This window comes from Heteronotia binoei, chromosome 11 (genome assembly GCF_032191835.1).
Source record: "Heteronotia binoei isolate CCM8104 ecotype False Entrance Well chromosome 11, APGP_CSIRO_Hbin_v1, whole genome shotgun sequence".
Classification (NCBI taxonomy): domain Eukaryota; kingdom Metazoa; phylum Chordata; class Lepidosauria; order Squamata; family Gekkonidae; genus Heteronotia; species Heteronotia binoei.
In genome coordinates, this window is record NC_083233.1 from 76,572,928 (window position 1) to 76,597,346 (window position 24,419).

Sequence of the window (24,419 nt, forward strand, 5' to 3'; positions counted from 1 at the left end):
CAGCCCAGGTGCAATTGGAGCAGCCTTTTGATGTGGGGAAGGAGGAGGAGGAGTCACCTATTTCTGCACACCTGGTGAGAAAGGCCTTTACCCACCTGGCAGGCCGGTCACTGCAAGGGAAGGCTTTTTTACTGTGATGATGAATCCGACTTCCTTGACCCATTTTGTCACTTCAGGTCTGTCCTGTTCTTAATTTTATTGTTTATTATTGGTGATTCCAGAGTTCTTTGTGAATGGCTGCTATTTATTGGGGAGGCGGGAGGGAAGACCATAGGCAGTGGCCTTTTAAAAAGCCTTTAAAAGCCAGGGGAAGAATTGAGAGCCGTATTCCACACCCCAAAACCAAAACTCTTTTGCCATGGAAAGCAGACATTGCCATAGAATTAAAGCAGAGTGTTTGAAACAGAGATAATCTTTTCTTTATGCTGGGGAAAGTAAACTAGCATTTTCTACTTTTACTTTTGAAGACAGATAGTCTTTCTGAACCTCTAGGTTTTTTTAAAAAAAGTCTAATCAACTAGAAAGGGAAAAGGCAAATGAGTTTAGCAAAAGGAAAGTGATTTACATATTATTCTCCTCTTCCCTTTCATCTAGGTAGCTTAATGAAGTGTAGAGCAGGGGTGTCAAACATGCAGTTCAGGGGCCGAATCAGGCCCCCAGAGGGCTCCTATCAGCCCCCCCCCCCGAGCAACTGGCTGTCATCTGCTTCCTTCTCCCTCTCTCTTGCTTCCTTCTGCATAACAGCTTGCTTTGCAAGGCTTGCTCAGTTGCACAGGAGCTACAAAGCAAAATCTGTTTTCTCCAATGGCTGAGGCTCCTCCTTTGAGGAAGAAGATAGGCAGGGCTTGTTTTTCCAGGCTTTCTCAATCGCACAGCAGAGCTACTGAGCCAAGCCTCTCTTCCTTCTATTGGCTGAAGCTCCCCCTGCTCCATCCTCTAGGGAAGGAAAGAAAGAGCCCGAGCTTCCTTTGCCCAGTTCCCTGAATCGCACAGAGATATAAAGAAAGCAGCTTTAAGACCAATAAGTGCTGATGTTTTGGCCATGTTTTAAGTTTTAAAAATATATATAGTTGTGTTTGTCTGTGTTCTTCTCTGAAGATCTCTTGCCTTGAAAACCCCATCGCAAATAAATAACTGCAATGTGAAGACCAATAGCCGTGTTTTCAGCATGCTTTTTAAAGTCTAAACTAGTGCATGCTATTGCCACCTGTGAGAGACAGAACTGTTACGCCTTCAGCAGTTCGATAACAGGCTGAAGTTCCTCAGGTGCAGCTTTCCCAATGGATTCCTCCCCAAGTTGGAACCAGCTGACTGTTTGAATTTCTGCCTGTCCCGTTGCTGCTAGCAAGGAAAGGGCGCTCGTGCCTTGTCCCTGGAGGAAACGTTCTGTATTTCCTGCTACTGACTGGCCTCCCTTTCTCTCTTTTAACCCAGGAATGTCGGAAAGGGAGAGGCAAGTGATGAAAAAGCTGAAGGAAGTGGTCGATAAACAGAGGGACGAAATCCGAGCCAGGGACCGAGAGCTTGGGCTGAAAAATGAGGATGTGGAGGCGGTAAGCGGCCTCAGCTTCCTCTTTCCATTGAAGAATAGCTGTCTTTATAACTTTTTTTTTTTTTGCTTTGCATTATAGGAAAAAAATGGAGTAGCAACCAATGTTCCCTCTAAGCTGCAGAGTCTTGTGAGCAAGAATTCTACTTTGTGAGCCGCTGGCATTAAAGTTGTGAGCTACTGCATAGATTATTGTGCTCTGGGGTCATCCTTCCTGAGCTAAGACAATATGTGCGAGCTAGAGGCTAAAAATTGTGAGCTGGCTCACACTAACTCAGCTTAGAGGGAACACTGGTAACAACATATGCACCCCCCACTCCCCTGGCGCAATCTCATGGTTTTGTTGGGTAATGGGAACATAGATGCTCTACTTAATAGTAAAATAGTTCATGCAAATGTGTAAAACTGGACCTGACGCTGGGCGATGCTTGCACAGATTTGCCTTGAGCTTTAAAGGGCTTGCAGCAGCCGCGTGACTCCTGGATTTGGTTCAAGGGTGCAGCGCAAAGAGGTTTCCCAACCTGCTGTTTTGACTATCAAAAGGGACTGACGCTCTCTTTCTCCCGGGCAGTACTGTTGCCCTCTCCAAGACTCTCCTCTTTTCCCTTCATGGAGAAATTACTGCGTCCGTTCTGGGTTGTTTCCAGTCCACAAAGCAACACAGGGAGAGAGACTTTTAGGCCAGTTTCCCTCCACGCTGCAGCTCTGATTTGAATCGGAATTCTGCTTTTTGTATTTTCCTAGAGGCCTGTTCCCTGATCTTTAGTATCGTGTCTGGTTCTATCGTTGTTTGATTTATACCCTCTCAGTTGTTTTTCAATCCACTTTCAAAGCACTTTCCAACTAGATTTTACTGCGTGAACTGGTAAAATCCAACTGGAAAGTGCATTATTTGGTGAGTGTAATCACACCCTAATCCAGTTGGGATCCAGACTGTAATCGATCTCTTCCAAGCAGGACCTTTATTTTTGAGCAGGAATGCACAGGAGCACAGTTCTGGCTGGCTTGGTGTGCAAAACAATGGTGACACCAGGGGGTGTAGCCTAATATGCAAATGAGTTCCTGCTGGGCATTTTCTACATAAAAAGCCCTGCTTCTAAGTAATTCTTCATGTTCCGGCCCAATCCCTACATTTGTACAACAGACTATTGGAAGCTAGGTTTGTCAAGGTATTAAGGGATGGAACCTCCATATTTACGAGCGGTATACCTTGGATGAGTCACTGTTGGGGCCAGACAGCTGGGAATAGCTATATCACAATTTTTATCCCACCCTTCCTTTGAGGAGCTCAAGGCTGAGCATATAGGAGGGTCCTTTCTGCCGTTTTCCTCTCACAACTACCCTGCTGTTTTCCTCTCACAACTACCGGATCACCATGGTGGAGGCTCAGGGGAAAGCTCTCATCGAGCAGAAAGTGGAGCTGGAGGTGTATTTGCAGACCAAGGAACAGGAGATGGCGGCACTCCGGGCGGAGCTGGGGAAGCTCCGAGAAACTAGCTGGTCTGCAAGGCCGCAACTTGTCTCCAGTCAGCCAGTGGGCTTCCTGTCTGAGCAGGAAACTGAACCATGCCCCCTTCTCTCCCCATTCTTCCTGCTACTGTGTCATACATCCTGCTGACCATGTCTAGCTGATGACCACCGCACCAGTCTTTTCTTGTAGCAGGAGCTCCTTTGCATATTAGGCCACACCTCCTTGATGTAGCCAATCCTCCTGGAGCTTACACTAGCCCCTGTGCTAAAAGCCCTGGAAGCTCTTGGAGGATTGGCTACATCAGGAGGGTGTGTGGCCTAATATGCAAAGAAGTTCCTGCTACAAAAAAAGGCCTGCGGACCGCAGATGACTAAGGGCGCAATCCTGTGCACATTTATGGGGGAGTGAGCAGCGCTGAACCTTGTGGGGCTTGGCTTCTGAGTTGACACGCAACAAGACTGTGCTGAAAATGCTGATCTAAATGAACCTCTTGTTTGATCCAGAAGAGCTAATCTTAACAGGAAATGTGTCAGCTAATTAAAAGTATCTGGAGTCTCCCCCGGGCTTCAGGATTCAATTTGGCATTTAAAAATAACTCTGAAATGTAGGGATCGTTCCGCACAGCCTGACCCAGCATCTTGTCTCCTCCTGTTTTTCCTCCCCCTCCTGCGCTCTCCCTTCTTTATTAAATGAAGGAAAGGGTTTTGTCACTTAATTGCCAAGGCTTATCAGTGGCTTCCCGGCCTCCTTTTCTCTCCCCTGCAGCTCCAGCAGCAGCAAAACAGGCTAATGAAAATTAATCACGACCTTCGGCACCGGATCACCGTGGTGGAGGCTCAGGGGAAAGCTCTCATCGAGCAGAAAGTGGAGCTGGAGGCGTATTTGCAGACCAAGGAACAGGAGATGGCGGCACTCCGGGCGGAGCTGGGGAAGCTCCGAGAAAAAACACAGGGGGAGCCCAGCCAGAATGGAGAAGACGCACCGGTAGGTGCTGCAAACCAGCCAGTGGGGTTCACCTTGGCAAAGTGAACTGGGGCACGAGAAACCTGGTACTGCGCTCTGGCTGCCGTGAATCCCTCTAAAGCAGGGATGTCAAACATGTGGCTCAGGGGCCGAATCAGGCCCGGGGGGGAATTCTTATCAGGCCCTGAGCAACTAGCTGTCATCTGCTTCCTTCTCCCTCTCTCTTGCTTCCTTCTGCATCATAGCTTGCTTTGCCAGGCTTGCTCAATCACACAGGAGCAAAGCCTCTATTTTCTCCATTGGCTGAGGCTCCTCCCTTGGGGAGGAAGTGGGGGAGGGAGAGTTGGCTTTGCCAGGCTCTCTCTATCGCACAGCAGAGCTACCGGGCCAAGTTTCTCTTCCTTCTATTGGCTGAGACACCTTCCCTCAGTTTCCTGGGCTAGGTTCAGTTTCCTGCTCAGACAGGAAGCCTGAGGAAAGAGCCAGAGCTTCCTTTGCCCAGTTCTCTGGATCCCATGGGAGAGATGCAAAGAAAGCACCTTCAAGACCAGTGAGTGCTAATGTTTTAAGCATTTTTTTTTAAAAAAAATCCTAATTGTGTTTGTGTGCTCTATAAAGTTTATTATATCTGTGCTACCTGGCATTACATTTTATGGCACTCGTGGCCTGACCCCACAAAGCCTCATTTATGTCACATCTGGCCCTCAGAACAGATGAGTTCAACCTCCTTGCTCTAAAGGATTCTGGGAGGAAGAGAATTCTGGAACTGTTTGCATGCCTGGGGTTGCCAGCCTCCAGGTAGTAGAGTACATTCCGAGAGAGGTCACTATAATGGATAACACAACAAAAAACGGAAGCTAGTGACCAATTTACTAAGAAGTATATAGAAACCAGTCCAAATGTCCAAAATATGTACATTCAAGTCCCAAAGTAGTGTGGTGACAAGCCAATCGATTAAGTACTTGTTTCTTTCCAGTCTTCATTAGACCTGGGACCACTAACTAAAGAAAATATTATACAAAAATATCAGAAGGACATTCAGACACCACCAACCCTCTTCCAGTGAAAAAGTATATCATACTTATATAATGATTCAATTATATGGATTTTTTACACAATTTTCAAAAAAGAGGGACGTATTAAGAGAGATCAATAAGAGATCAGTTCCCTTGGAGAAAATGGCCGCTTTGGAAGGTGGACTCTGTGGCATTATACCCCACTGAAGTCCCTCCCCTCCCCAAACCCCGCCCTTCTCAGGATCTCTAGATATTTCCCAACCTAGAGATAGCAACCCTAGCATAGCTTCTTGCGCACACTGCCATTTGCAGGGTTCCTTATGGAGATGTAGGGTTGCCACCCTCCAGGTGGAGTTTGAAGATCTCCCAGAATGACAACGGATCTCCAGATGTTAGAGATCAGTTCTGGCTTTTTATGACATTATCCCCCACCGAAGACGCTCCACTCCAAAATTTCCAGAAATTACCAGAGTTGAAGTTGACAGCCCTAGGAGAGAGGGAAGGACTGTCCAGATCACTTTGACTCTGTAATGCTGCTATACCATTGGCCTATTGAGCAAAAGAACAGGGTCACAGGTCCCCCTGAGACCATGAGAGAGGTGGTAGGAGAGAACAAACTGGACAGGGCTGCCAAATCGTGCCTTGCTGATAGTGTGAGGAGAAGAGGACAGTAAATGAGTCAGATACAAATTAATTTGCTGAGGAACGCAGCAAGCAGTTGTACTAGAATCCACTGTGATGATATTATTAAAGGTAAAATTGATCGTATTTCTCTGACAGTCATTTCAAGCCCACGAGGCACCATGGGAGGAAGGGACAATCCTAGGTTTACTTAATTAAAAGCAGGGCTTTTTTCCCTGGGGGAATGTGACAGAATGGAGTTCTGGAATCTCTTTGTGGAAACAAAATTCTCAACAAAATGTTTACAGATTCATGAAGGCCCCACTCATGGACCTCCTGATGGCACCTGTTTTTTGTTTGGCCACTGTGTGACACAGAGTGGACTGGATGGACCATTGGCCTGATCCAACATGGCTTCTCTTATGTGACACAGAGTGTTGGACTGGATGGGCCATTGACCTGATCCAACATGGCTTCTCTTATGTGACACAGAGTGTTGGACTGGATGGGCCATTGACCTGATCCAACATGGCTTCTCTTATGTTCTTATGTGACAGAGTGTTGGACTGGATTGGCCACTGGCCTGATCCAACATGGCTTCTCTTATGTTCTTATGCGACACAGAGTGTTGGACTGGATGGGCCATTGACCTGATCCAACATGGCTTCTCTTATGTTCTTATGTGACACAGAGTGTTGGACTGGATTGGCCATTGGCCTGATCCAACATAGCTTCTCTTATGTTCTTATGAGGGACACCTGTGTGTTCTTTCATTTCCCTTCTGAGAGTTCCGGCACCTCTTTTTCTAGAAACAAAGCCATAGTTAAAAGTAAGAAGCCAGTGAGGCCTACTTCTTGGTAAAGATAGGAATGGGCTGTCAATATAGCCTCAATAATCTCCCTTGGACTGCAAGGAGATCAAATCAGTCAGTCCTAAGGGAAATCAACCCAGACTGTTCCCTGGAAGGTCAGATGCTGAAGCTCAAATACTTTGGCCACCAAATGAGAAGGGAGCACTCACTGGAGAAGACCCTGTTGCTGGGAAAGACAGAAGGCAAAAGAAAAGAAGGCAGAAGGGAACAGCAAAAGATGAGATGGCTGGACAGTGTTACTGATGTAACAAACATGAATTTGAGCAGACTTCGGAGGATGGTGGAAGACAGGAGGGCCTGACGTGACTTTGCCAATGGGGTCGTAAAGAGTCGGACTTGACTGTGCAACTGAACAACAACACAAATCTCTTAAGAAAAAACACTGGGTGTCCCCTACCAATTTAGAAAATGTATATGTTATTGCTCCAGAGATCTACTTCTCCTCTTATTGCCTCCTCTATATTATTTTTGGCTTTTAGATTTGTATTTTGCTGCTTTTGATTGTCAACAGTCACACATAACTGTGTGCTTTATGGTGCAAAGGTTGAAAGGTATATACTTAAGTTGTTAAAGAAACTGCAGATAATTTGCATGTTAAATGTAATTCCTTCAGGGCTTTCCCCCCTCCAACTGAAATAAGCAATTATAAACAACACTAGATCTATTTTAGGATTCCGCTTGGCTGCACTCCAGCAAGCCTGTCCCATGGGCTGAAGTGGGGTGGGGAAGACCTCCCTGCCTTTGGCTTTGTATTACAGTGTTAGTTTCTGAAGCACTCACTTGATCTGTCTGCCCTTCTGTGCCCCTGGGGTGCTTATGAGGGCTGGGAAAACCTGTCTGCTTCTCATGTTTACATCTGAGAGTTGAAAGCCAGTGGAGAGCTCAGATCTCCCTTGCCGAATAGAACCCGCTGCAGAAGCTGAAACCACCAAGACAACGAAGGGAAGTTGCCCTTTGAATTAAACCGACGTAGATCCAATGCAAAGCTGTGTTTGTTCTACATCTTTTCCTCCTACGAATCCAGATTCTGCCACCAAGAAACTTTAGAATAAATTACAAATACTATCGGGAGTTGTTTTGTAGAAAAATAGGTCGCGGAGCTCATTAGCATAACTCATTAACATTTGGTGCCCCCCCCCCCCGCAGCCAAAAGCAACCCGATGCAAGACAGGAGAGCCCCGGGCTTGGGCTGGCTAGAGATCCAGCCTGCCCAAGCAGGCCTCACTTGCCTGGGGCTCTCCTGGGCTGCCCCCCCCTCCCCAGTCAAAAGGCCAGCAAGTCATCCGCCGCCCAAAATCACATAAGAAGAGGAGAAAGGATCATGTGGGCTTTTCTAGGGGTTCATGAGGGCTGCTGGGGGCATGGCAAAGCCCCTGGTGGCTGGCTGGCTGCCCGCTCTCCTAATCCAGGGATTGCTATGCAGCTGCACCTACTATTCAATGGCCAAGATAGGTGGGAAAGAAGAGGGGGAACCATCAGAATGGTTCAGGAGCTGTGCTCCTGTGAGCTCCTGCCAAATTTATTTTTGTGTGTTCACGCAGTTTGTTCTGTGAGGAAAAAGACAATGGCTAGTAATTCCAGGAGCCACACAGGTTTTGGCAGAACCATGAGAACTGGGAACTTAAGCCCAAATTTCACAGAGTTCTGAATTCTGTACCTGATACCAAAGGTTGCTAGCCTCCAGGTGAGGCTTGGAGATCTCCTGCCATTATAATTGATGGCTGAGGCCCCTCCCCTCTCAAACTCTGCTTTCCTTAGGCTCCACCTCCCAAATCTCGAGGTATTTCCCAACCCATATCTGGCTGCCCTATTTGATACTGGGCTTGGTACTAACTGAATGACTCCTTGCTACAGTCTCTCCTTAATCACGTCTGGTCACTTTTTAATTTATCCAGAAAACTTCTTTACCGCCTTTTCCGGGGAACCTGCCCCAGACAACTCCAAAAATACAATAAAAACATCATGAAAGTTATTAAAACCCACCATTGAAAGCACAGCAAAGCATAAAACGACATAAAATGCGGTTTAGGTTTACGCTAGGGTTGCCAAGTCCAATTTAAGAAATATCTGGGGACTTTGGGGGTGGAGCCAGGAGTCTTTGGGGGTGGAGCCAGGAGACATTGGGGGCGGAGCCGAGAGCAAGGGTGTGACAAGCATAATTGAACTCCAAAGGAAGTTCTGGCCATCACATTTAAAGGGACAGCACAAATTTTTAAATGCCTTCCTTCCATAGGAAATAATGAAGGATAGGGGCACCTTCTTTTGGGGCTCATAGAATTGGACCCCCTGGTCCAATCTTTTTGAAACTTGGGAGGTATTTTGGGGAGAGGCACTAGATGCTATACTGAAAATTTGGTGCCTCTATCTCAAAAAACAGCCCCCCCAGAGCCCCCGATACCCATGGATCAATTTCCCATCATTCCCTATGGGAATTGTTCATAGAGGTTCATGATGGCTCTGGGGGCGGGGCTTCCCCCGCCGGCCAGCTGGCTGGGGGAGGGGGGAAGCCTGTAAAACGGGGGGATCCCCCTCTGAGACCTGGGGATTGGGAAGCCTAGTTTACGCCTGAACAAAGACTAGAGAGTAGACCCCTTTAAATATTAAGATACTAAAAATTAGCCAATGATATTGTTTTAGAAGGAAATATGATGCAGGTAACCCAGCTGTATGGGTTGCATGGCGCCTGTTAGGGTTGCCGGTCTCCAGGTGGTGTCTGGAGATCTCCTGGAATCACAACTGACCTCCAGGGTAGAGAGATTAGTTCCCCTGGACAAAATGGGTGCTTTTGAAGGTGAACTCTATGGCCTTATACCCCACTGTGGTCCCTTCCTGCCCCAAACCACGCCTTCCCCAGGCTCCGCCTCCAAAATCTCCCAGAATTTCCCAACCCAGTCCTGGCAACCCAGTTCTACCCGGAATCCAGTATGGCTTTACTTCTCAGCAGGACTTTTTTTTTTTTGTAGCAGGAACTCCTTTGTATATTAGGCCACTCCCCCTGATGTAGGCAATCCTCCAAAGAGTTTTACAGGGCTCTTCTTACAGGGCCTACTGTAAGCAGCAGGAGGATTGGCTACATCAGGGGGTGTGGCCTAATATGGAAAGGAGATCCTGCTACAAAAAAAGCCCTGCATCTCAGCCTCCTTTTTATAAAAAGCAAGATTTGAGTCCTCAAGGCTACACAGCTTGAAAGTTTCAGTGATTCTCAGTGCATTCTTAAGCCAGAAAGCAAGGAGGATTTCCAGTAGCCAGGGGACAAGACTTAAATTCCCCAGTTGACTTCTTGGCCTTTTCTATAACTAGCTTTGACAGATTGTATAAAGGAGACAAACTTATATATCTGCATAATTTATCCAGAAGACAGTCAGCATTTCTCTGTGATGAATTTTGATCATGTACTTCTTTAAGCCAAGAATATATACAGCTCTAGTGACTGATTCTCTGTTGTTGGACCGTTTTTAATCCTTCTCTCGCCACCTCATTGTTCAGTGGAGAATGCTTGCATTCTGGGGATTTAATTGGATCTGCTGTTCTGCCAATGGATATTTGAAACAATTGGCCATGTTGTCCATCAGCTGTTGTTGTTGGAGTCAGTGTTAAATCTGCCCAGAAACAACAGTATTCCAAAATTAATGTTACTTCTGTCTGAATTAATTAATTGATTTTTAAAAGGTAGCTTGCTTAAACCTTGAATGGAATTGAAAGAGTAACATAATTATTTCCAGCTTTCTCTTTCCTTGCTTTCTTTGCCTCAGTTAGTCGAGATCAGGTATCCCCAAACATGGTGCTCGTGGGTGCCACGAGGGCTAGGGTTGCCAGGTCTCGTCATTGCGCTGGCGGGGGGATTTGGGGGATATCCTGGGAGTGAGCAGGACAGTGCACAACATGCTGGAACATCTGGAAGTGATATCACTGCATTGGTGATGTCAGAGGTGATGATTTGGTTCTGGGGCAAATCTCTATGGCAAAATTGGCATCAAACCATAGAGTATTGCCCAAAAACCAGAGCGTCACCACACAACGTCCTTGACACAATGACATCACCGCTGCACGATGTCCTCGTGCCAGGGATATCGCACGGTGGCTGTACAGTTTGGAGGCGGGGCTTCCAGCTGTCCAGTGCTGGGAAGAAGCCCCCGAACCAGGGAATTCCCTGCCCAGACCTGGGGAATGGCAACCCTACATGGAGCCCACCAACACCTTTCCTGGGGCCTGCCAAGAGTTTTTAGAAAGTGGGTGGGGCTTTTGTCAGCAAGGCTTTTGATTGGCTACTGGAGAATGGATCGGCTGCCTTGACTTTTTAAAACGTTGCTGCAGCGCAAGGATCTTTACAGTGTGCAGTTAAGCTGCAGCGCAGCAGTCCGTTTGTGGCTGGCTCTGCCTCCAGTGGCAGCCATTTTGTGGCTGTGCCCAACACTCTGTGTCACAATTCCAAAGGTGCTCACAGGCTCTAAAAGGTTGGGGACCTCAGGTCTGCATAGTTTAGAAAATCCATACTCCTGTTCTCTATAAACAATTATTTGTCTTGAATATATACTTGCTTGGTGACTGCACCACTGAAATTGGTCTCGGAACACCCAGGACTTCCGTCTCCCCTCACTGATTCTCCCTAGACGTTCCATCCTTTGAAACTCAGCATCTGAGAATCCTAAAAATGAGAACCCTAAACTCATTTAACAGGGCAAATCCTTTTCCCCACCACTTTCTAACATTTCCTCATCACAGGAGTAAGCGGCTAACGTAACTGATAAGCAGGAAAACCAGGGTTTTTTTTTTAAAAGCAGAAACGCAGAGGAATGCAGTTCCAGCTGGCTTGGCTTCAGGGGGTGTGGCCTAATATGTAAATGAGTACTCATATATATGTTTGCACCAATTTCCAGCAATTCTTGCTGAGGACTTGGGAGAGCTATCTTCTACCACCAAAAAAGGTGCTGATTTGGTTTTCAGGTCCCCCCTGGCCACCGGCAAGGGATTGGGGTGGGGTGGGGATGGGTTGCCAGACCCAAGTTAAGAAACTTCTGGAGATTTGGGGAGGACAGAGACCTCAGTGGGGTACAATGCCATAGATTCCGCCCTCCATAGCATCCATTTTCTCCTGGAAAACTGATCTAGGCCTAGGACCTGCCTACCTTAGGGACCATCTCTCCCCACATGTTCGCCAGAGAGTACTTAGATCGGGATCACAAAATCTATTAGTAATCTCCGGGCCGAAGGAGGCCTGATTGAAATCAACCAGAGACAGGGCCTTCTCAGTTGTAGCCCCCTGCTGGTGGAACCAACTGCCAGATGAAGTGAGGGCCTCGCAGAACCTTGTGCAGTTCCGCAGGGCCTGCAAGACTGTCCTCTTCCGGCTGGCATTCAATTGACTTGGCACCGGTATTTAAGAGAAGTGGAAGCAGGCCATCGCCTCCAGAATAGCGCCAACTCAGTGTTCTGTTTTAACCGTTTTAATCATTGCATATTGATTTCATTACCGAATGTGTAATTTTAATACTTGTTTGTGGGGTTTTATGTTGTGAGCCGCCCTGAGCCTGCTTCGGCGGGGAGGGCGGGATATAAATCAAATCAATAAATAAATCTCCATATTCTGGAGATGCGCCGTCATTCCGGGGATCCACTTGGAAGACGGCATCCCTAGCTGGAACTCAATACCAGTGAGAACCACCACAAAAAAGCTCTGGTGGGATCTGTAGCCTAGGTGTTTCTATTTTTGCCGTGCAGCTCTAGGCCTCTTCAGGAAGAAAACCCAGTTCCTGTTTCCCTGATAGATTAAATGCCAGCTGACTGACGGACGGACTTGTTGTTCGCGTAGCCAACGTGGAAGACCCAGCTTCTGTGAATGGGTCCCTGTAGCGCTTCGGCCCTTAGCCAGAAAGCGTCAAAGGTCGGAGAGAATGGCTGCTTTCTTCTGCTGGCTTTTGTAACTGTTTGGTTTTCAGGCCAACAATGTCTCTTCTCATTAGATCCGTTCCCAGCTTTTCCGGCCAGAGATGAGGTTAGGCGGTAATTATAGGCATAACCGCACTCTCTCGATAGCCGTTTTCTGGTGAGCCTCAGGTGACTCCTGAAAAAATGAAGCTCTGTCTCAGGATTCAGCAGAAATACTAAAATAAGCCAGCACGGTCCAAAGAACAGAACTTTGGATGCAGTGGTTCTGCCACCCAGTAAGCTGGTATTTTGCTTCGAGGTGCTGCTAGATCCACACTGCAAGTTGACTCTTTGGCAAACCTGGTGGCTGCCATGCTAATCCTTTTAGTTTACGTTATGCAGAGCGACATTATTTAAAGACAAGCTGGAACGGTCAGGTGTTTGCCTCTCTAAAACTTTCTGTAATTTGGTGTGAGCTCTTGTCAACCATGTAGTGCAGGTATCAGACATGCGACCCGAGGGCTGAAGCAGACCCCTGGAGCACTCCTATCAGGCCCCCCAAGCAACTGGCTGTCATCTGCTTCCTTCTCCCTCTCTCTTGCTTCCTTCTGCATCACAGCTTGCTTTGCAAGGCTTGCTCAATCGCACAGGAGCTACAGAGCAAAGCCTCTATTTTCTCCAATGGCTGAGACTCCTCCTTTGAGGAGGAAGAGGAGAAGGGAGAGCTTGCTCTGCCAGGCTTTCTCAGTCGCACAGCAGAACTACTGAGCCAAGCCTCTCTTCCTTCTATTGGCTGAAGCTTCTCCCCCTCCTGGTCCCCTGAGGAAGGAAGGAAAGAGCCAGAGCTTCCTTTGTCCAGTTCTCTGGGTTGCATAGGAGAGATACAAAGAAAGCATCTTTAAGACCAACAAGTGCTAACGTGTTAAGCATGTGTTATTTTAAGCTTTTCAAAATCTTTGTGTTTGATTGTTTCCTGTATAAAGTTTATATCTCTGCTACCTGGCATTACATTTTATGACACACATAGCCCGGCCCAACAAGGTCTCATTTATGTCAGATCCAGCCCTTCAAGCAAATGAGTTTGACACCCCTAGTGTAGAATTTCACAGCCTGTCTTGCCAACGGAATAGTTTGTCCCGCCTTGATCCTGCATTGTGGTGATGTTGAGACGCTTTTAAAAAAGATTTGGCCAATCTTGAAGGCGCATTTTATTTAAAACATTTTTAGGTGGAAAGGTAGCCTAAAAATGTTTTAAAGAAATAAAATGCGCCTTCAAGATTGGCCAAATCTTTTTTAAAAGACAACCCAAACAGGGCTGGAATGTAGGGATAGGTTTCTATGGGAGGAGACGGACCTTAAATTAGGTTGATCCCAGGCAATGCCAGCAGCTTGAACTGAGCCCAGAAGTAAATTGGAAGCCAGTATAAATAGAGCAAGACTGGAGTGACATGGTTGTTTATGATCCACTCCAATCAGTGCTCTGGCCACAGCGTTCTGTATTAATTGTAGCTTCTGGACAGTCTTCAAGGGCAGCACCACGTACAGTGCATTGCAGTAATCCAATCTCCATGTTCCCAGGACATGCACCACAGTGTAGTCATGTTTTTGTTTTGCTTTTTAAAAAGACAAATTGATTCACTACAGTGCCCTTGAAGCCAGACTCAATGAATCATACTGAATGTTTCGATGTTTTAATCTGTGGGTCTTAAATGTTGTGATTTTAATTGTTATGAACATACGATGGAAGCGACCCTGAGCCCACTTGCAGGGAGGATAGGACACAAATCTAATAAAATCAATTAATAAAAGATGAATTCTGACTATTAATGCCAACACCTGTTTGTCCCTCCAGGCAGAAGAGCCAAACAATGAGGAATACATCTCAGAATCGGAAAAGACAGCCATGGACTTGAAGGACCCAAATCGGCCCAGATTTACTTTGCAGGAGTTGCGGGATGTTTTGCATGAGAGAAACGAGCTGAAGTCTAAAGTCTTCCTGCTCCAAGAAGAACTTTTGTATTACAAGAGGTGGGGCGTGATGTTTTGCAGCTTTTGGTTCCCAGAGGCAATTGGTTTTCTGGGAGTGAGGGGGGGGGGCGCTGGTGTGCCTAAAGCTGTACTGGATGCAGCTGTTATGCAGCTTCAAGAGGGGATTGGATAAACATCTGGAGCAGAGGTCCATCAGTGGCTATTAGCCACAGCCTATTGTTGGAACTCTGTCTGGGGCAGTGATGTTCTGTATTCTTGGTGCTTGCGGGGGGTGGGTGGGGGGGCACAGTGGGAGGGCTTCTAGTGTCCTAGCCCCACTGATGGACCTCCTGATGGCGCCTGGGTCTTTTTTGGCCACTGTGTGACACAGAGCGTTGGACTGGGTGGGCCACTGGCCTGATCCAACATGGCTTCTCTTATGTTCTTATAGATGGAACTCTCTGTCTGGGGCAGTGATGCTCTGTATTCTTGGTGCTTGTGGGGGCACAGTGGGAGGGCTCCTAGTCTCACTGGTGGACCTCCTGATGGCACTTGGGTTTTCTGGCCACTGTGTGACACAGAGCATTGGACTGGATGGGCCACTGGCCTGATCCAACATGGCTTCTCTTACGTTCTTATAGATGGAACTCTCTGTCTGGGGCAGGTGATGCTCTGTATTCTTGGGAGGGGCAACAGTGGGAGGTAGGGTTGCCAAGTCCAATTCAAGAAATATCTGGGGACTTTGGGGGTGGAGCCAAGATCAAGGCTGTGACAAGCATAATTGAACTCCAAAGGGAGTTCTGGCCATCACATTTAAAGGGATGGCACACCTTTTCAATTCCTTCCTTCCATAGGAAATAATGAAGAGTAGGGACACCTTCTTTTGGGGCTGATAGAATTGGACCCCCTGGTCCAATCTTTTTGAAACTTGGGGAGTATTTTGGGGAGAGGCACTAGATGCTATACTGAAAATTTGGTGCATCTACCCCAAAAAACAGCCCTTCCAGAGCCCCAGATACCCGTAGATCAATTCTCCATGATTTTCTATGGGAATAAATCTCCATAGGGAATAATAGAGTTCCCAGAAGACATTTCCCTCCCCTCCCCCCGCTTTCTGACGACCCTGAAGCAGGGGATCTCCTGCCCCCACCTGGGGATTGGCAACCCTAGTGGGAGGGCTTCTAGTGTCCTGGACCCACTGATAGACCTCCTGAGGGCACCTGGATTTCTGGCCACTGTGTGACAGAGTGTTGGACTGGATGGGCTATTGGCCTGATCCAACATGGCTTTTCTTATGTTATGCCACAAGCCTGGGCTCAGTCATGGGAGAACATGTCTCATTGCAGTGCTAGTGTAAAACAGGGCTGTGGGGAGAAGATTTCTGGGCTTAGAGGCCCCCCCAATGCCAATTTCAGCACAGGTTACTCTCCCTGTTTCTGCTTTTTTCGGCTGTGTACAGCCGTGCTGGGAATTGGCCGTAGAGCTGATGAGCTGTATATAGCTGTGCATGTTATATTTTCCTGTCCTGTTCCTTTTTCTGTTTTGGAAAGCGAGGAGGCTGATGAAGAAACAAGATCCCCTCAACCTACACCTGTCATTCACACAAAACCCTCCGCTCAGCCGGAATCTGGTATCAAACGACTGTAAGTAACATTCTAACTATCAAGTCTTAGCTTTTGTCTCCTGAGGGCTAGCAAGGCAACGTGACTGCAGAGTTGTCGTCAGCTGAAGAGACAGTGTAGGAGCCCCGTGGCGCAGTGATAAAGCTGCAGTACTGCAGTCCAAGCTTTGCTTACAACCTGAGTTCGATCCCGGCAGAAGCTGGGTTCATGTAGCCAGCTCAAGGTTGACTCAGCCTTCCATCCTTCCGAGGTTGGTAAAATGAGTGCCCAGCTAGCTGGGGGGGGGGGGGGAAGTGCAGATGACTGGGGAAAGCAATGAGAAACCATCCCATAAAGAGTCTGCCAGGATGATGTCACGATGCGACGTCACCCATGGTTCGGAAACGACCCGGTGCTTGCACAGGGGACTAGCTTTATCTTTTTTTTTAACTTTTAAAGAGACAGTGTACCTGGAATGCAAGGCAGAAAAATGTATTTTTAAAAAGCTTAGCACTGAGAAGTGGTTTTCTTTTTTGGTTAAACACCAGGGCCGGCTCTTGCCATTCATGCTGCAAGCAGAGACTCTCCTTTTGCTTCCCTCCCTTCTTGTTTGTGGGTGGCCTGTTCAAAACAAGAGGAACAAAAGCCCGTGCCTTGTGTGAAGCGATGATGCAGCCGGCCAGCTGTGTAACCGGAGAAAGCCTGAGCTTTCGCTGAGCATAATAATGACTGTGTGCGTTGTTGTTGACACCAAGAATAGCTGCCCCCAGAGCGGCTCTGTCGGGAATGTCTCGGAGCTGAGTTAGGTCACCAGCTTGGCCGATCGCAGCAGTGTCCTTACTTAACAGCAGCGCTGTGGGATCGGGGCCGTAGCCAGGGTGTATCACAAGGGTGGCCAAACTGTGTCTTGGGAGCCACGTGTGGCTCTTTCACACGTATTGTGCGGCTCTTGAAGCTGGCTTGGAGAAGGCATTTCTCTCTTTATATCCCTTCTCTGAGCCAAGCCAGCCAGCAGCTTGGAGAAGGCATTAAAAATTAAAGTTGCTTTCTTTCCACCGCTCCCTCCCTCCTTCCTCCCCCGTCTATTTTTCCTTCCTTCCATCTGCCCATCTTGCAGCTCTCCAAAATCTGACGCTCATGTCTTGTGGCTCTCGAACATCTGACATTTATTCTTTGTGGCTCTTAGGTTTAAGCAAGTTTGGCCACCCCGCTGTATTCACTCCACTTGAGAATGTTTAGAATCAGTTTACGCTCCGACACCTTCGGTGCTTCCCAAAAGCGGTACTTCTCCAAAATCTACCCATCTGATCTGCCGTTCCCCGGTTTCTTCTAACAGGGTTTCCAGCATCCAGGTGGGGCTTGGATCTCTCCCTGAATTACAGCTGATATCCAGACAACAGAAGTCAGTTTCCGGGGCGGGGCTTTGCAGGGTGGACTCCAGGGCAGGAGTGTCAAGCTCATTTGTTATGAGGGTCGGATCTGACACAAATAAGACTTTGTTGGGCTGGACCATGTGTGTCACTACCTACCAGGCAGGTAGTGGGCACAGACAAACACAATTAAAGGTTTTTTAATTAAAATTTTTAAAATAAAACATGCTTAAAACATTAGCATTCTTGCAATATTTTGCTTATTTAACAGTCTCTGATGACTGACCCCTCTCGCTCTGAATTATTGCATCAAAATCTGGAGGCAGTGTCTGTGCTGTAGCAATCTTGAGTATGCTGTTCAGGTTTCTGCCTGTTAGTTGCAAGCCTACTTTTGATTTGCTCACAGGCCTGAGAGGACCCCACTGGGGGCCTGATTTGGTCCCCGGGCCGCATGTTTGACACTCTTGCTCTAGCACGTGATACCCTGTTGAGCACCCTCCCCTTCCCAAATACTTCCCTTACCAGGTTCCGTCCACAAATCTCCAGGAATTTTACAGTCTGGAGATGACAATCCCAGCTAACAGTCCAAAGAGACTGCTGCAACTGTTGTTCCTAAGCCTCAGACTGCGCCAGACTCTCCTGGGGCGAATGGCATTCTCTTCCTCACCTTTATAACAAGTCCCCTTTGTAATAACCTAAAGTTAACACCAATGTTCCCTCTAAGCTGCAGAGTCTTGTGAGCAAAAATTCTACTTTGTGAGCAACTGGCATTAAAGTGGTGAGCTGCTGCGTAAATCAATGTGCTCTGGGGTCATCCTTCCTGAGCCAAGACAAAAATGTGTGAGCTGGAGGTTAAAAACCTGTGAGCTGGCTCACGCTAACTCAGCTTAGAGGGAACGCTGGTTAACGCCCGTGTCTCTTTTTTGGTTTCATTTTCTTCTCCTCTCTCCATTCTTTACATTTTCTTCTCCTCTCGTTTGGTGTGTTTGAATACCTTTCATTTCCTGGTGGCTGTCTGTCTTATTTCTTTTTTGTCTGACTTTCTCACCCAGGATCTTTACTGCTGTCATGCCCATGGTGGCTGCCGGATTGATCCCCGATGATCCCACATTACAGCCAATAAGAAGACTGGTGTCCCTTGTAGGGTTTTTTTAAAATTTTTGTTTTCCTTTCCTTTTTTTTGTTTTGTTTTGTTAGTAGCTACTGTAGAGTCTCCCCCCACCCCAGATCTGGTGCATGATATGTCGTAGGTGCATATTTTAACCTTCGCTGCTGGTTACATTCTCATTGGCTGATTGTGGGATCATGTGCCTTTAAAAAAAAAAGAGTAGCCAATCAGAATGTCCTTTGCCGCATGATGCACCCACTAATTTATCAGGAAGCCAGTTTCCATTGCATTTTTGTCTCATGTGTAACCAGTCATTCTTTATCTGTGTCAGCTAAGCCACGCAGCTAAATATTTGGCTGTTTTCTCTCTCCTTCCTTCGCCGTGCCTTCTTGTTTGGTTCTTTAGCTCATGGCCGTCCAATGGAAGTTTCAACAGCCTGCAGTAGAGATCCGCAACATGGCACCCGCCAACTGTTTACCTGTTGCCTGTGAAGTGTTTTCAGAAAGTGGGTGGAGCCAAATGAGGCTCATGCCTAGCATGCCGTCTGATTGGCTGCGCAGGTCAAAATAACATTGCTTTGGCGGAAGGTGCCACCGTAGTGTTGGTCTTATTCTCTCCCATTCCTTTTCCGGTGTGTTTTTAAAATTACTCCTCTTCTTGCCTGCCCTTGAACCTCCTCTGGGATGGGGGCTGGCCCTGCCTCCCAGGGCAGCCATTTTGTGGTAGCGCCAACCACCCTGTGTCAGAGTACCAAAGATGCCCACAAGCTCAAAAAGGTTGGGGACCCCAGGCCTACAGGCTTTCTAGCTCAGCTAACCTTTCATTACCTTTGCAGAGCTTGAAGTTTATCCACATTATATTCCTGAGTCTGTCTTCTTAGAAGTTGGAATGTTTGTGAACATTCCATGACAACATGGTCCTCAGCCCTCGATGAGCAATCAGTGGTCACCTCTGAGACATTTATATGAAGCCTTATTATATATGAGCATATTAGCTACTAATGAAGTATAATCCTACTTTTGAAGCCCTCATGCTGGAAGATCAGATCAATTTTGTTTCCAAAAATTACGATTTGATTCGCTACAAGGAAAACAAACAACTCTGCATGAAATAACGGACAGTCTCCCCCAAATTTAGGCCATAGTCTGTCCTCATATATGTCAGTTTTTAGTGAGCCTTAAATTGTTCCCAAATCTCAAGAGCAGTGAATGGGCAGTATTTGGAACCCATTACCTGAGTTCCCTACCTGTTGAAAGTGCTCAGTGCTGCCAAATATGAAGAAGGGCAGAAGTCTGGTTACTAGTAAGAACATGGGGAAGCCATTCCCTTATCTCTCTCTGTCAGAGCTGGAAATATATTTCAAATTCCTTGCTGGCAGAATCTTCTCTTGAGTCGCTTTGGCTCCCCGATACCCGAGAAATCCAGCTCTGCTTTTGCTCTCCTAACTTCGGGTATTTGGAATTGCACCTGCCTCGGAGAAGGCAGCCGGACTTCGGAAGCGAATGCAGAACGGAGGGACGCTGCCGTCTGCCTTTCTCACAGCTTCGCACACTCATGGCTCTGCCCGCTTGCCCCGCCCCCCGGCTTTGCTTGATTAATACCCCAGAGACTAACCCCTTAAAGCAGGAGCGTCGAACTCATTTGCTATGAGGGCCGGATCTGACATAAATGAGACTTTGTAGGGCCGAGGCAGGCAATGTTGGGCCGGGCCATGTGTACCTATTTAAGATTAGGAAGCAGAGATACAAACTTTTTAAAAGACACATCAAACACGACTAAATATTTTTTTTAAAAAAACTTAAAACATTAGCACTTGTTGGTCTTAAAGGTGCTTTCTTTGTATCTCTCCCATGGGATCCAGGGAACTGGGCAAAGGAAGCGCTGGCTCTTTCCCTCCCTCCCCAGGGGACCAGGAGGGGGAGGAGCCTCAGCCAATGGAGAAAATCGAGGTTTTGTTCTGTTGCTCCTGTGCGATTGAGCAAGCCTTGAAAAGCAAATTGAAATGCAGAAGGAAGCAAGAGAGGGGGAGAAGGAAGCAGATGACAGCCAGTCGCTCGAGGGCCTGATAGGAGTCATCCAGGGGCCTGATTCGGCCCCCTGGGCCGCATGTTTGACACCCCTGCCTTAAAGCCTTTACAACCCAGACTCTGGTCAAGAACCTGAGAATGGATCAAGAATGTGTCGCAGAGGGGTTTTGGATGCATTTTTCATAAACAACAAGCCATGCCCCTCACACCGTGCCACATGACAAAGCACTTTTTGAGATGTCGAGGATTAAGGCTGAATCCTCCACTCTATACCCCCCCAAACTATAAATACTGAGAGAAAACTCTCAGCTGGGGCCAAGCCTCAGATTCAGCAGGAGCTTACAGGAGCACAACTCCTGAACTTTTCTGAGGGTTCCACCTACCTACTTTGTCCATTGAATAGTAGGTGCAGCTGCATAACAATCCCTGGATTAGGAGAGCGAGCAGCCAGCCAGCCACCAGGGGCTTTGCCGTTAACCCCTGGAGAAGCCCATGCTACCCTTTCTCTACTTCTTATGCGATCTTGGGCGGCGAGTGGCTTCCTGACCTTTTGACTGGGGGGAAGACGGCCCAGAGAGGCCCCAGGTGAGCGAGGCCTGCTTGGGCTGGCTGGATCTCTAGTCAGCCCAAGCAGGCCTCGCTCACCCGGGGCTCTCCTTCCTTATCTCAGGTTGCTTTTGGCTTGAGGGGGATATGCTAATGAGCTCCACCACCTATTTTTCTACAAAACGACCCCTGGCCGGGGCCAAGATCAGTGTTCCCTCTAAGCTAAGTTAGTGTGAGCTAGCTCACAATATTATAGCCTCCAGCTTACACGTTTGTGTCTTAGCTCAGGAAAAATGGCCCCAGAGCAAACGAATTCATGCAGTAGCTCACAGCTTTAATGTCAGTAGCTCACAAAGGAGAATTTTGGCTCACAAGACTCCACAGCTTAGAGGGAGTTTTGGCCGAGGTGGCCCACTCTGTCCTCAGTTTCGGGCGTCAGGGGTCTCACTCTCACCACAAACTTCCCCCCTCCCTTTACCAGTGGAAGGCCAGGCTCTTTATTGGGTTCCTGATTTGAACCCGGATTTCTGAGAGTGAAAGACAGGGCTTTTTTTTTAGCAGGAACGCACAGGAATGCAGTTCTGGCTGGCTTGGCATCAGGGGGTGTGGCCTAATAGGCAAATGAGTTCCTGCTGAGCTTTTTCTACAAAAAAAAAGCCCTGGTGAAAGATGAGACCCTATCAGTCACCAAGAGCTTTCCAGTGGCTTAGGGATGCCAGCCTCCAGGTGGGACCTGAGCAGAATTCCAGCTTATCTCCAGACTACGGAGATCAGTAGCCCTGGAGAAAAGGAATGCTTTGGAGGGTGGACTCTGTGGCATTGAATCCCTTTGAGGTTCTTGTCCTCCCCAGGCTCCTCCCCCAAATCTCCAGGAGTTTCCCAACCTGGATCTGGCAACCTTGCCCCCCACCCCCTTATTGGAAGCCAAGAGGGGAAATCTGGCTGGCCTACACTGGCTAGAATAAGCCCTGCAAGAGGTGCTTCCAGCCAGGCCATTGGGAAATTCCTTTTATTGGCCCCTTGCCGGAGCCTGACCATTCTGAGATCTTGCTATCAAGCTTTCAGATGGGGAGCCAGTTTGGTGCAGTGGTGAAGTGCGCAGACTCTTATCTGGGAGCACCGGGTTTGATTCCCCACTCCTCCACTTGCAGCTGCTGGAATGGCCTTGGGTCAGCCATAGCTCTCGCAAGAGTTGTCCTTAAAAGGGCAGCTTCTGGGAGAGCTCTCTCAGTCTCACCTACCTCACAGGGTGCCTGTTGTGGAGGGAGAAGATATAGCCGCTCTGAGTCTCTGATTCAGAGAGAAGGGCGGGGTATAAATCTGCAGTCTTCTTCTTCTTCTGTCTCTTGACACTGCCACATCTTAACCTCTTTCTCCCTCCCTCTTTTGGAAGGTTTAGCTTCTTTTCCCGGGATAAGAAACGGATGCAAGCCACGCCGAGGAATGCCCCCTTCCAGGATTCCTTCGGCCAGTGGGCCGACTCGAACAAAGACGACATGTATACCGAACAAGGACTGGAAGCCTTACAGCATCTGTGACCGAAACAAAACGACGCTTGGGTTGCTTTGCTAACGAGCGTGGAGAAACTCGCCCAGCCGCAGCCACATCGCGATTGGCATTAAAGAGCTTATTCCCGGGCCGGTTTCCAAAAGGGATTCCTCGGCGTTTACTTTTCTGCTGCCGAAAAGCAAGAGCCGTCAGGAGGGCTTCGTATACTCTCGGTGTAGCCGCACTTCTAGATCACGGGCTGTGTGTTGATTTAGCTTGTTGGGTGTCTCCCGGGTTTCGTTTTAGGGTTTTTAAATCACTGCATTAACTGCACTTAACATTTCCCTTAAACCAAAAAAAAAAGAAGAAAAGGATCTGTTGTTACGAACGACTTGTAGCGGCAATCCTGTCGAAGACTCTCTTTGCCTGATGGGAGAAGCATCGGAGATTTCGGTTCGTTTCTTCCTCCTCCTGCTAATGATCAATTTAAGGGACATGGTACTCGGTCTTTCCTGTCACAGCAGAAGATGTGTCAGGGTTGCGGCTGGGCTCTTTCCTCCTTTACCCCCCTCCCCGCCCTCCTCTAGAGGCACTTCCCTTTTGCCAAAGGAATCCATTTCAGAAAGAGGGTCAGTGTAGATCCTGGAACTGGATCCGAACGGACTTGGAACCGTGTATTTTTGGGTTTATTTATAGTGCCTAAAGCGTGACCACATACAGGGTGTGAGGGTGCCTTGCAGTTTTGCTAAGACTTTTCTGACTCATTAATGGAAAACTAAACTGTAGAACTTCATGCTAACCTATTTTTTAAAAGATGTATCATCGTAGTTGCCGCTCTCTTCATTGCCCTCTTCTGCAAGGGCCTCGGGAACAAAGTCAGCCAACTTTTAAACCACTTCCCACCAGATAGGGGGTCCAGATCCCAAGAGGTTCAGTACACTTGCCTGTTTGTTACTGAGAATCCTAGCATGCATTTGGATTTTAGTCAGGGCTTTTTTGGAGCAGGAATGCTGTTTCGGCTGGCTTGGCATCGGGGTGTGGCCTAATATGCAAATGAGTCCCTGCTGGGCTTTTTCTACAAAAAAAGGCCCTATACGAAACAATGGTGACATTGGGGTGTGTGGGCTAATATGCAAATGAGTTCCTGCTGGACTTTTCCTACAAAAAGTCCTGTGAAGCAATGGTGACATCGGGGTGTGTGGCCTAATATGCAAATGAGCTCCTGCCAGGCCTTTTCTACAAAAAAAGCCCTTTGTGAAACAATGGTGACATCAGGAGGTGTGGCCTAATATGAAAGTGAGTTCCTGCTGGGCTGCTTCTACAAAAAAAAACCCTGTGTGAAACAATGGTGACATCAGGAGGTGTGGCCTAATATGAAAGTGAGTTCCTACTGGGCTGCTTCTACAAAAAAAACCCTGTATGAAACAATGGTGACATCAAGGGGTGTGGCCTAAAATGCAAATAAGTTCCTGCTGGGCTTTTTCTACCAAAAAAAAAGAGCCTTGATTTTAGTTATTTATAGCTGGGAGTCGAAGCAGCTTAGAACATTGTCCTCCCTCTCATCTGTCGTCTTTTGAATCCAGCCCTGTAAGGTAGGCCAGCCTGAAAGTTTTCAACAGGACCAAGGACACCCAGCAAGCTTCTGTGACAGAAGTGAGGATTCGAACCCAAGTCGCCCATGGTCCTAGTCTGCTACTGTACCCATTACACCACGCTAGCTAGCTTGGGGTCGTAGAGGCCGGGGGAGTTGCTGTGTGGGTCCTGACCCACTCAGATTACTTTGGACTGTCCCAACGCAGCTTCCTTGGAGATTAAATGCTGCTTTGACGTCTGTATCAGCCAAGCTTCTCAGCTTGCAAGTTTTTTTGGCAGGCTGGCAAAGAAGGAAATAGGCATGAAGAGCTGGGAAAGCCGCAGTGGCTGAGCGTGTGGTCACCAAAACCCCACATTTGAGC

At 47.7% G+C, this 24,419-nt stretch overlaps 1 protein-coding gene across 1 annotated transcript; it reads left to right on the top strand.

The window, feature by feature from the left end:
• The first annotated feature begins 15 nt into the window (after positions 1-15).
• Positions 16-23,291, top strand: RILPL1 (Rab interacting lysosomal protein like 1). The gene is made up of 6 exons (XM_060249093.1): positions 16-176; positions 1,435-1,553; positions 3,786-4,004; positions 14,209-14,384; positions 15,875-15,967; positions 22,370-23,291. The coding sequence occupies exons 1-6, from the start codon at positions 137-139 to the stop codon at positions 22,512-22,514; spliced, it is 792 nt and encodes a 263-aa protein (XP_060105076.1). The 5' UTR covers positions 16-136; the 3' UTR covers positions 22,515-23,291.
• Positions 23,292-24,419: the final 1,128 nt, after the last annotated feature.

Coding starts and splice junctions, on each gene's coding strand:
- RILPL1 (XM_060249093.1), top strand. CDS start 137: ATGATGAATCCGACTTCCTTGACCCATTTTGTCACTTCAG. Junction 1,554..3,785: donor AAAATGAGGATGTGGAGGCG/GTAAGCGGCCTC, acceptor TCTCCCCTGCAG/CTCCAGCAGCAGCAAAACAG. Junction 14,385..15,874: donor GAACTTTTGTATTACAAGAG/GTGGGGCGTGAT, acceptor TGTTTTGGAAAG/CGAGGAGGCTGATGAAGAAA.